At 34.7% G+C, this 13118-nt stretch overlaps 1 protein-coding gene across 1 annotated transcript; it reads left to right on the forward strand.

Moving 5' to 3' along the window:
* Nucleotides 1-6735: 6735 nt before the first annotated feature.
* Nucleotides 6736-13118, forward strand: LOC113321197 (elongation factor P-like). Its single transcript, XM_026569076.1, has 14 exons — nucleotides 6736-6953; nucleotides 7469-7698; nucleotides 7868-7923; nucleotides 8127-8262; nucleotides 8815-8845; nucleotides 8957-8970; nucleotides 9190-9240; nucleotides 9924-9993; nucleotides 10454-10520; nucleotides 10658-10725; nucleotides 11443-11566; nucleotides 12037-12076; nucleotides 12627-12694; nucleotides 12813-13118. Exons 2-14 carry the CDS (start codon nucleotides 7567-7569, stop codon nucleotides 12823-12825), a joined length of 870 nt encoding a protein of 289 aa, XP_026424861.1. The 5' UTR covers nucleotides 6736-6953; nucleotides 7469-7566; the 3' UTR covers nucleotides 12826-13118.

The following is a 13118-nucleotide window of genomic DNA, read 5'->3' on the forward strand; positions in this document are numbered from 1 at the left end:
TTGTGCCTATGTTTCTGGAGAAATGAAACGACAGTGGAGAGATTTTGAGTATTGGAGACGAAATGTTTTCCTCTTTGGGAACCGTCGCTACTTAATGTTGAGACGACCCAACACCAACCAATGATTTCTATTATAAGAGCCTCTGCTGGAAATGAGAAATGTTTCAGTTTCTTATTCTTTTTTTCTTATTTTTCTTTGTTTTCGTTGAGAGAATTTCTTTTACTCCAATCTCCATGGATGATGCTAACGCAAATATAGATCGAAAGGGCAAGCATAAATTGATTGAGGTTTAAGATGAACCACACATCCATTGGTATCCACGGGAGAATTGTGTTACTCGATTGCCCCATGGAATTGCTTTTTCACAGGGGTGTGAGTCGCCTGGTAACGAGAGGGATTTCACATGGTACTTGGATGATCTTCAACATAACTATGAAGTTAAAATAGAAGAGTGTATGCAGGGAGAGGGGCCAACAGGGATTGTGCATGAATTGATGGTGGATTCTCCAGTAGAGCGTCTTCGTCAGTATTTTAATCAGCCAAAGCCTGTACCTATAAATCAGGATATCAGCAACCCATTTGCTGAATTGGGTGCCCAATTTGAGGTTGGAAGCAGCAATGTACATGCAGCTGGTGAAGAAATACATAGGACTACTAGAGGAGGTATTGATGTTGAAGGTTGATATGTTACTGGTATTCCAAAATCTGCAGAACATCCACATATGGGTTCTAGAGATCACTGGGTTTTGTATGCATTTCATCCCAAATATGGTCCATTTGAGGTTCATGAGGGTGTAGTTGTTATGGCTGATCGGTTCTTGGTGTCTGGAGTGAGCCGAATTGGATATCAGTCCATCACTCTTGATGCACAGGAGAGGATGATGGTTCGTCAGATGGTTGGCCAACCTTTGGAAACCAAAAACTAGTGCCTCTACCGTTCCAGCTGCTGAGCCAACCGTTTTTCCTTCTACTGATCCCGGAGTAGAACCTGAGATGGATGAAGCTGCACCTCCGATGAAAATGTCGAATGGATCCCCCATTGAAGATGAAGCCAATGATGTTGGTCCTGATAATAAGAATCAAACTCCAATACCTGAGAGGCGTTCTGTTGTAACTAGAATTCTGATGACTCGTAGCCGGACTCGGAGCGTTAGCCAAGGGACTCGGAGAAAGACTCGCCTCTTCCACCAGTAAGAGGAAGTTGGATCTTTTAAAATTACTTCTGTTCTTTGATATACATTGGGTTTTAAATTTGGTTTTATGATGGTGTATTTTTATGGTGAGGATACTGCTCTCTTTGGATTTCGAACTTCTATGTTTTGTGGTTATAGCTTTGTATGAACAATTTCGGTTTCTGGCTTTGTGTTTAACTTTGGGTGAATGGTTATTGACATCAAATTTACTGATATTATGGATGATTTCCTTCTGATGGTTATGAGTGTTGATAATGTGGGTGTGTTTATGTAATTTATGATGGTATCTATCCTTAGGTTGAATAAGATAGGTAGCAATCTCTTGATTTAAATCGAAAATAGGAACATAACTGGAGGGGAAAGATGGGTTTGAATCGACTATATCAACCTTATAGAAAATTTCATGCGAGTTTGATTGATGGCTGAGTTTGAAATGTTGAGAATATATTTCCATATCAATTTTGGTGATAATTATAGAGTTGGTAGAACCTGATTTTGTCATACCGAGAATGGAATTGTTCTTAGAGGTGTTGATGATATTGGTAGAGATATTAGACATACTGTTTCTGGTAATTTCAGTAGGAATTGAATGGTGAGTGATATTTGTGATGTTTTTGTCGCCTGAATTATTTGTGATTCCATATATATCATTCTGTGATTGTTGAGTTGCATGTGATTGCGATGAGCCTTATGTGATTCATGAAGAAACTGAGTGAAGAAACAGGTAGCTAATTTATAGTTCCGGCATAAATTCCGATTGAACTCAGGTGGAAAATAGCCGTTATGATGCTATAGGACAGGAAAAACGGCTAGAAGAAGCCGGAAAGAAGAGGGAAAGAAGAGAGCTCAGGTGGGAGTCGTACATGATGAGAGAGAGTATTTTTATTCGTTTAATCAATTTTTATAGAGAAATGGTATTGAAATATGAAAAGGAATCTTACTGACACAGCTACAGGACTGTTGTTTATATACAGACATGACAGGCTGGCTAGACAGTTAGACAGGACAGCCTGGCAATACAGTTACAGAGAATGGATAAAGGCACCCAGAAAGAAAGGGCTACCAACAGTCCTATAAAGTACATCAATATATTAAAATTAAACAAAAATCACATCAAGGTATCTGTAATTCATCAAGATTTCATCAAAATATTAGTTAAATCATTTTAAAATAATTAAAAAGATATCCATTGTCCAATTACACTTCTTCTAATTAAATTAATCTTAATTATACTTCCAAATGACTAATTATTGAATAAATCTCAATTGCTATCATAGTTACAATTACAATTTTAATGAAAATTAAAAGAACTTTGATCAATTTAGATCAACAAAATATTTTAAATCAAAATACATAGAGTTATGAATACTTACGTGTAGATCAAAGCATGCATATACTTTTACAAAAAAAAATCAAAATCGTTCACCTGTGCAACATTAAAAATACAAAATTGTTAAAATCTTGGGTTAATTGAGCATGATATTAAGTAAAATATTGTGAACGAGAGAACAAAAAACATGGTAGAAAATGCAACACAGAACATTGAATGAGTTTCAATAATAATTTTTTTGAGATTGTTCATTCCATAAAAAGAAAAGAAAAAAAAAAACAAAGACGCATGTTCTACATAGGATACTCGATATCTTTTGGACGAAAATGTTGCTACAAATAGATGCGACTATCCAAAAACATAGTTGTCATCCAAAATGATAAAAATAGTATAAATGTAAAGATATTCATTGATTTATTTCCCAAATAAAAATGGTGTAAATTTTAAGAGATACTTATTAATATTATTTCCCAAATAAAGTTTTTTTTCTAACGCAATTTTAGGCTTGGTGACTCATTATATAAATCATTCGAGCAAAGGCTAAATCCCGTTGTTTGCATGTCGCTTTTTTATTTTGTTGTAGTTCTTTTTTCCTCCCTGTTTTTTGCAATTGTGTTTTTTTTTCTGTGGTTGTCTGTAATCATTCTATTTGTTTGTTTGTTTTGCATGTACAAATAAGGATGAAATCAGTTGGTGATAATGGCTGCTGCAATAAGAGAGGTCCTATGCATAACGGTTAATATATGTTGTTTCAGAGCTCTGCGGTGATAATAATAAACTCACACGAGGTATATTAGTTAAACCATGTTTTTTGGTGTGTTTTTTGATGATTTAGTTTTGTAGAATTTTTCAATTGTTTTGTTTCGCGACTTTGCTTGCAGTTGGTGATATCTCTCCTCTGAAAATTAATTAGGCGATAAGATAGATTTGGTTCATTTTGTTGTTGGTAAACACTAAACGAACTACATAACCAGAAGATATATAGAAGGTTTCACCACATGGGTGAGGTGATAAACTTAATTTTTTATTGTCTTTTTTTTTCTAGGTGTTTTTTTTTTTGCTACTCTCTGTTCTAAATACGTTGCTCTTCAGTTAAAGCCTGTCAACTATTTGTGTTTATGTTTTATTGTGCTTGAGTAACTTGGTGAGCCTTTTTCATTTTGTTTCGGAGTCGAATCAGCCGACTGTTGATATCTATGGATCATGCAAGATTGAGAAGCAATTGAAACCAGATATAAACAAATGTAAGTTCTGATGTGTGATTGGATAATCCCAGAAGATTTTCGCATTGAAAAATATCTGATAGCATGGAGAATATGGTAATTATCTCTTGGTCTCTTTCAAATTTTGGTATCTGTTTCAATGGTGTGACTGGTGATTTTTAAGTTGCATACATATAAAGACAACAAAGTTATCTAAACACCAAGATAGTACTTGTGCCATCTCAACCAATGAAACAAAATAAATATTAAAGCAATTGAAGTGTTGATTTTTAGTTGATTTTATTACTTTGGTTTAGTTTTTTTACTTTGAGGAAAATATTTTGATCGGTTCTATTGCATAGTATCTAGAGGATTTCACGGTGAAGAAGGGTATTCTTACTGATATAAGACCAATCCATAAAAGAACAAGTAGAATAATTAGGATTCCGTAAGAAAAATTATGATCCATGCAGTGGGTTTAGTAATACGTTCGAAGTGTATCCATAGTGCCAATCCTAACCATAAGCATCAATGACGACGAGATTTCAGTACAGGGCATTTATGTGCGAAGTGTGCTAAAGTTTGCTGACAAGGTCCGGCTACGTAATAGAAACTGCTGCTGTCATTGAACTTGCTCCTGCCATGATTTTCCAAGTTGTTCCTATATGTTCTTATCAAAACAACTATTGTCGAGCCCAAGATTTGAATGGGACTTCGTTTGGTTTGATTGATTTGAAAGGGTTTCCTCAATTGGGACTTTGTTTAATTTGACACAAAACTCTTACCTACTTTTTCAGCAGCTAATAGCTTGGAATGGATCACAGAAGGGATCACTTCAGTATTTGTTGTCATGACACAAGAAATAGTTGTGAAGAGTTCTCTGGGTTGTTATCCGGAGGAAAAGATACTCAAAATGAAACAAGTGAGATCATTTTCATACACATACCCTTTAAATACCTAGATGAAACAAGTGCTCTTGAAGATGTTTGGCACAAGAAATAGTTGTGAAGAGTTCTCTGGGTTGTTATCCGGAGGAAAAGATACTCAAAATGAAACAAGTGCGATCATTTTCATACACATACCCTTTTAAATACCTAGATGAAACAAGTGATGTTGAAGATGTTTGTATCAGACAATTACTCCTTTTATTTCAATTTTTCTTTTTGATGCCATCTATCAGATTGTTTCCATTCCAAAAGTAGGTTTCATATGTATCTGCCAGGGCTTATTATTTCAAAAATAGATTTTTTTATGGGGCTTTCTTACCGTCCACTAATGCCTTTTTTTTCTGAGACACTCCTAAAAAAAAAAAAAAAAAAAAAAAAAAAAAAACTGGAAATAAACTGACACTGATATGATTAGGCTTTACTATATAGTATTTGTAAGAATCCCTAAATTTTGTTACAATCATGATACCCCGGAGATATTGATATGACCGAAAATTACATGGTTTATTGGTTATACTGTCTCCTGCAATAATTCTGATTTTTTCCTTGCAATGGGTACAAGGTTTGTAAGAATCCCAAAATTTTGTTACAATCAGGATACCCTGGAGATATTAATATGACTGCAAAGTACATGTTATACTGTGTCCTGCAACAATTCTTCTTTGTTCCTTGCCGAGGGGACAAGGAGATGTACAAGGAGAACAAGAGCACTGTTGTTTGGTTGTTTTATTCGACTGGAATTAGTGCTCCTTTCACCCTGTGCTGCACGTGGATTATCGTTGCATGAACTGAAGAAGCAGAGCCTTCCACGTTCTATTGTGAGATGGGATTATTTTTTATCTTATATTTAATATTTGTAACTAATAGAGAGAACAAATATATGCCGCTATCTCAAAAAGTCAGTTGAAAATTGAGAGGCCAAAAATATAATAGCCATGACGGGTTTTCTGGCTTCAATTTTGAATAAGAAGTAGAGGGGTATTGCTAGAAATATAACGAGTGCGACTTTGTGCACCCCTACTAAACCAGGGGTGCACGTTCCTCCCTTTATCATTGGCTATGTAACTAACTGGGGTTATTTATCCTATTAATGAATAACACATTGGAAATGGTTAAGAACAATAAGTGAAATCAGAACCCAGATTATTCCAATTATTATTCATATACACACCTCTCTTTCTCTATCTATTTTACACATAACACATCTATGTTTTCTCCGTTTTTGTTTTCCTTTTTTTCTTCTTGGACACGAGATTCATCTCTACAACCTCATATAATAGATTCGAGGCGGGTTGTTGTAGTACTAAAATTGAAATTAAAATTGATTCTATAAGATCAGAACATTAATTCGAGAAAGGTGCTAAATAGGAAGAGAGGGGAAATTTGGGTTCAATTTTCCAAATACTCTGATTTCCAAAAATTATAAAGAGAAAAGATCGTTAACCAGAGTTAAATGAATAGCCTATGACAAAAGGAGGAATGTGCACCCTTACTAGAAATATAACATGCATCATTGTGGTCCTAAAAGATGACAAAAGATTGCATTAGTTTAATTTTACTAATTGAGGAAGATATTTCACTGCACCATGGACTTAAATTCTTATAACCATCCCTCTGTTTTGTTCTCACTTAATTTTCTATATATTATTCAAATTAAGGAGTATGTTTGTTGATCTTCACGTAAAAGTACTAGGTGTGTAAAAAAGGAAACCAAAAGAAGACTATGATGATCTCGAAAAAGAAAAGAAAAAACTATTAAAGAAAATAATTATTCATATCCGTGTTATCTTAGTAAAATTCCAGTAAAATCACATAACGTAACTGAGATAGGATAACCTATGAAAAAATTCAAACTCATTTAACCATGAGTATCCCCTATTTTTGAGAGTATCCCCGATTGTGCCTTCATTATAAGGTTTAAAGAACTTCTAACTGTTTCTATCATCCATCCTTTCTACGAGTTTATTGACTATTAGTCGAACTCTTAATAATGTTTCTAAATTCTAATAGAACTAATTTTAACACGTGAACTCTTTAATGGAATTGTTAAAGCCAGAAATTGGCCCGTGCATAGCACGGGCGATAAACTAGTAATACTGAAAAAGAAACCTCCGTGCCGTAAGGCAGCCATTGAAGCTCCGGTCATCCTTGATACCGTGGCTAACATTTTTATACGGCCTCTACTCCATTTCCATTGCCGTGCAAACCACTGCTCGGCCATCATTATCTCTAACTCACTGGTATCTCCGTAAAATTTCGTTGTCAAAATCTGTGATCTCGGGTAATTGTTACTCTAACCACTGACTCAATTTCTTCTCAATTCATTTGATTTTTGGTTCAAAAGCTTCCAAGGTGACTGTACATATGCTTCTAAAATATTGTTACTGTGAAAACCTAACTATACAATAACATCTTTTGGATTTATCGTGTTAAAACTAAAGCTTTTGGTATTGCATATAAGTTGTTTGATGAAAGTTCACACAAACAATAGTTTCGTAGAACTATAATAGTAAAATTATGTGAATGACTAAATTCCCGAAACAAATGTCGTTTCTTATACTTGGCAACAGAATCGTTTGTAGACTTGTTAAACAAGCTGTGAGTTCTGACTTTATTATCTTCTCATGACATCTTTTGGAGTAAAACTGACCACATTTAATGTTAAACTGAGCATGCACTTTGTTATGACTAAACATAGTTCTACTTGTCATTTGTATGCCTTACATTTTTGTTGAACACAAAAACACCATTAATTGTCTTTGGATATACTCTCATCGTTAGACTTGGACTGTGCAGGGCTGAGTTGAATGTACTTTGCCATAGGTAACTGTAAGCTTACTTACGTGCTCATCCCCCTGTAATACTTAATAGCTATTGAGACAGAGAGATTGAGAATGAGGATGAAAGGGAGTTTGACTAATATCTTCAGACGAAGATATCGTGCAGCTCTTCAAGATTTAGAAAGATCAACAGAAGTTTTAAAGTCCGAACACAAACACCAGCACACTAAGATTCCTCATTATCTGGTAAACTTTTATCCAGTTTGTATTAATTCTCATCTTACCCCTGTAAATAAAGATCACTAAACTTGAAAATTTTAGATAGCTTAACATTTCCTTTCACTGTTATCATTTTTTTAATAAAGCATTAGAATACGAAAACTCATTTGTTTGATTCATATGTTGTATCTTACAGAACATAAAAGAACTTGGTTTACTGGGAAATTCAGTTTACAAAGGACCTTTTTACAGGTTAGATTTGAAGCTCTATCTTGTCTTTTTAATTCCGAATTAGCCTTGTTTTGCAGAGTTGGTAATACAACTACTATGGTTTGTGTAATTAATACTCAATTAGCTTATATAAGTACCATGTATGACATATATGGAGAGAGAGAGAGAGAGAGAGAGAGCTTTACTCACAAGTCTTCTTCCTCATCTCCTTGTTCTTATTTCAGAAGCATCACAACTCTCACGGCATCACTACAAAATTACCAGACCATCTCACCTAATAATAGTTCGCTTTCGTGTGGTACCTTTGACAAACCATGGTCCGCTTCCCAACACCGTGGAGTTAAAGTTTTAGGCACTGATGTACGTCTCGCTCACCCCATTCTTCTTTATCAAACTCCGTGTTCATCTATTTAACGTTTAAAATCTGTTGTCCTTGTAAGAGCACCGGAAGAAGATCTCACCATTGCTCAAAATCTTCGACTGGTTTATCATTGATCAAGGATGAGACTGATTTGAGTTGATTACCTGCTTTGTTTTCCAAGTTCATTTTCTTTGAAATTTAATGTATACATTTTCAATGCAGTCTAAATTGGTGGTCTACGTTCAGAGTTAGGGTTCCATTCATTGGTCGTTCTGACCACAGCTGAATTTAGCTCATTTACAAATACACATTGTATAAATTACATTTTGTAATGTGTTGAAATAAACTCACATGGCGGTATTATATTTAACTGCTAGTTAATTTCCTGGTTTGGGTTTATAATTGTTGAGTACAAATTTATTTTTAAAACCTTAAATTTCTCTTACATGCTTCTCAAGTCTCAACCCACAACTGTACACTTTTCTTTCAAGTAACTAATAGTTTAATTGTAATATGTTATATGTACTGATATATCAAGCTGTCTGTTTCAGGTCAGAAGCGGGAATGTCATCCAAAGGAAAGGTAGCATTTTGATTCACGCCCATTAAGATAATACTTTTATTCTTTTAGCTGCATAATCACTGACATATCTTTTATTTATTATGTAATAATTGGGGAGCTGCATTACTTCAGGACGTATTTATCAGGTAAGGTACTTTACCATTATTGTAGGATTTATTTATTTATTGAGGAATTTCACAAATTAAAAAAACAAAGAATAAAGAGTAGAAACTAATCTTGTTGATGTTGCAAGTTTGGTTTACCGAAGAGATCGATAAATATTAGTTGTATGATAAGGAAGTACCTTAATTTCTTGTGTTAGAAGTGTTTCCAAGCTTTATGTGGTATTCGCTATTTTCTTTTAGGTTCTTAAAGCACAACACACACAGCAGGGAAGAGGAGGAGCAATAATACAGGTATTTTACCGAATACAAATTTTGAATTTCAGAAGAATATATGTTATACGACATGGTTACCATAAAGCTGTAGAAACCCCGAGTCGTCTCAAGCTTATGACATTCCAGAGAACTTAAGTATTAAACCTATGATACTAAATGTTATACCTGTCAGTTGTACAAGCTTCCTTTTGCTATAACCTGCATGGTCCAATATGCAAGAAAGAAGCCGTATAATCTATTCAGAATTTAAAATTATACTGTACTTAACGTTTTGCTATGAGGTCTTATTTGAGGTGTACTGGAATAACACTGCTCCTCTAATCCTAGTACATTCAGGGATTTTCCTTTTCTTTATATACCTTTAGCTTGAACATGGTACATCTTGAAATAGGATTTGGTTTCCCTATTTCAATGGAGCACGGAGAGGCATGATAGAGCGATGAAGGTTCATTTTATAGGTTATAGATCACTTCTAGTGAAGGTATTATTGAAGTCTGGTAGTTGGATGTTGACAAGAAATTCTAATAATTAATTTGCTACGTGGCTAGATGCTATATTTGTAGTGTATGACCATTACTGACCAGCGGTCATTTCTTTTTGGGAATGTGATCTCCCCTGCATTCTACTTTCTGAATTGAGGTTAACAGAATTCCTCACTTCTCTTTTTGAGTATATTGCAAGCTATTTTTGGGTTGTCACAGGTGGAATTACGTGATGTTGACAGTGGAAACAAAGTGACCGAAAGATTTCGCACCGATGAGGCTATGGAAAGTATGTTTAGACTACGAATAATTTCCAAGATAGTTTCCTTTATGGTCACATGTAACCCCCCTTCACTGTAGTTGTAAGTGGTGTTTCTTATTGGCAGACATCATTTCTGCTAAAGTCCACCCAGCTTCCTTATTTGTATGCTTCAGATATTGTTTTTTCTTTGCTACTTTAGTTTTGGGGAGAACGAATTTGACCCTAGACATTAGCATTTGGCACCAGAGCAGCCAAAAGTTGCCAAAATCTTTAACTATTATCTCCTCATGTTAGTTTATGGGGGGTGAGCCAAAAGATATATGAATCTTGGTCAAGTTTTTATTATTGGTGGAGGATGAGTTGAACTTATACCAATATATATTTTAATGCGAGTGTTGTTTCACTTAGTTCTGCCTGGATCTTGTTGGCGGCAGTGATGAAAATCTTTCCCTCTAATGAAAACTGATTTTGATTCTAATATCTACAGGAGTTTTTGTCGAAGAGAAATCTTTCACCTATTTGTACACCATAGGCGAGTCAGTAACACTAATGGAGTGAGTGTGGTTGCTTCAGTATCTCTACATCTATCATTTTTTATATTAATCTTTAACTTTTTTCCTGGCTTTTCTTCTGCCACTTTACTATTTACCTGAATGAAGTTTACGGTGGCTTTCTCTTTGCTTCTTAACAGGCCTGAAACATATGAACAAATGGAGGTAACGAAGGACTTGTTTGGCAAGGCTTCTGCATACCTAAAAGGTGATTAGTTATACTCTGGGCGAATGACTAACAATCTTTATTTATGTTTGAATGATACTTGAACAACAGCACATTTATGTTTTCTGGAAACACCTTGGATTAGTTGTCTGAATCCGTATGACAGAACTCTGTCGTGAATAACCTAAACTGATGAGTATAAAACATTTTCAAGACTTACCTAGCCTCATGGAATCGCTCAGCAATTTTCCATTAAAAATCTTATTCTCCAACTCATAAACCAAAAATCTAATTTCTCCGTGATGACATGTATTCAAGTAAATATCTTCTTTTTCCTTCTTCTTCCCCATCAAACCTAGCCAAACGTGATCGTCTAGCCACCAAGTTTGGATCCCCCAGATCACATTTATGTTAACAACAAATGGATGTACTGTACAATTTTTTTTTCTTAATTGGTTTTGGTTCCTATGACCATCTCTTCTTTCTGTATATTTCTTCTTCCTTTTTCTATAAAGTAAACCTTTCTGAAAATGCTACTTCTATTATTTTAAGCTTGATTACCTTATAATTATACCGCTAAAAGTTGACCTCGCGAAGTCATATTCTGTGGTGACGCTCTCTCACTGCTAATAAGGGTCCTGTTTTAGTCAGGAACGAGCTTTTGACATTTGATTTACTACTTTTTTACGAAGTTCCTACTTTCAAATTCAACATTATTTCTACTCTGCTAATGAGAAGAATGAATCTTATGGCTTACAGAGGATATGAAAGTCAGCTTGCAATTATATGATGGTAAAGTGATGTCTGCTACTATTCCACCACGGGTGACATGTACTGTTGCTGAAGCAAAAGGCAATATGAAGGGGCTGACTGTCACACCTCAGTATGTTTCATCTTTAGCAGTGGACTGTTTTGTCTATTTTTTATATTCTTTATATAGCTTTGATGTCTTACCAATAGGTTGATGTACTCTACCAATCAGAGGTTGGGTTCTCGCAGTAAAGCATTGAAGATTGTTAGATTTGGGGTCTGAATTTAAACGACATGCTAGCATCTCAAGACTTTTTCTGTTAAATGCATAGAACGATTACGGCTTATCATGCTTAACATTAGAAATCTGTAATTCCCTCGGTTAGTTCTTAAGTTTTCTGAATTATTAGACCTGCCACATGATTAGTTTGGCAGGTATTAAGACACATTCACCAGTGTAAAGGTTTCAATATTATCAAGCAATTGTTAGTAGTAACCTCTTGATTGTTTTTAGCCGCATAATTATTTGGTTCCACTAGATTTCTGTTCTAAGCTGTTAGTGACATTTGAATTTCTTCTGTTTAAATTGAATGAAATGCACAGGTATAGAAGAGTTTTGCTGGAAAATGGTCTTACAGTGCAAGTAAGTCTGGAAGCTTAAATACTGCAAAAAAGAAAATAAATTTCAGTTGCACTTTTTATTACAAGTTACTTATTTGCAGAATTCTTTTTCTCTTGAGTTGTTTCCTAATTGATCGATTACATATTATGGTACTATTTAAAGAATCCAGGAGAGATTTCTACCTCATTGGTCAATGGTCAGTGTACATGGAGGGATTTAGTATCATACTAATGGCTTATGTCAGTCCCATGTACAACGCAGTGGTCTTGAATGGTTGAGTGAGCCATTTTCAGTTTGAAAATGTAATGGCTTCATTATTTGCCACATAGAAATGATTAATTTTGTACGACATTTGTTTCCTGAGTCTTGACCTTTTAAGTGGATGAAAGAAATAAGGATAAAAAGATACAAATAAAAGAGAGGAAAGGTTATTTCTTTTGCAGTTTATGTCTTTGCTGGTTAAAGTTCTGGCTAATCTGTTTGTAACTCAAGTTCGTTAACTAACTTTAAACTGCTATATGCATCTGAAATTTTGTTTTTGTCTTGCTTGTATATTCACCAAATTGCACAGGCGCCTCCATTCATTGAAGTTGGTGATCAGATAATTGTCAATACAGTCGATGACTCATATGTCACTAGGTGATTACTCTGATTATATCTACTTTCTTCCCCTGAATTTGATGTTGTTGATGTAATTTCTGCATTTCTTTTCAAGTGCATTTGATTTCATGAGCATGAGTTTCTTATTTCTTTCTAGGGCGAAGGAGTGAAGTTTTGAAGGTGATGGTCTTGGAGCTGTTGCTGCTTCTATTGCTACCCCCAAATAAAAGGGCCACTACTAAAAATAATTTAAACAATTTTGGAAAGTGATATAAACATGTTCTTATGTCAAATTAATTAATAATTTTTTTACCAAGGTGGCATTTTAATCCATATGGCCAAGTCTCATGGACATGGTTTTTAAAATCGCCCAATTCGCGATTCGAATCGATAAATTCGAACTTGATTCACTTCGGAACATTAAATCGTATTCCATTTTAAATATACAATTTTGATTGTTTTA

Source organism: Papaver somniferum, chromosome 11 (assembly GCF_003573695.1).
Source record: "Papaver somniferum cultivar HN1 chromosome 11, ASM357369v1, whole genome shotgun sequence".
Taxonomy (NCBI): domain Eukaryota; kingdom Viridiplantae; phylum Streptophyta; class Magnoliopsida; order Ranunculales; family Papaveraceae; genus Papaver; species Papaver somniferum.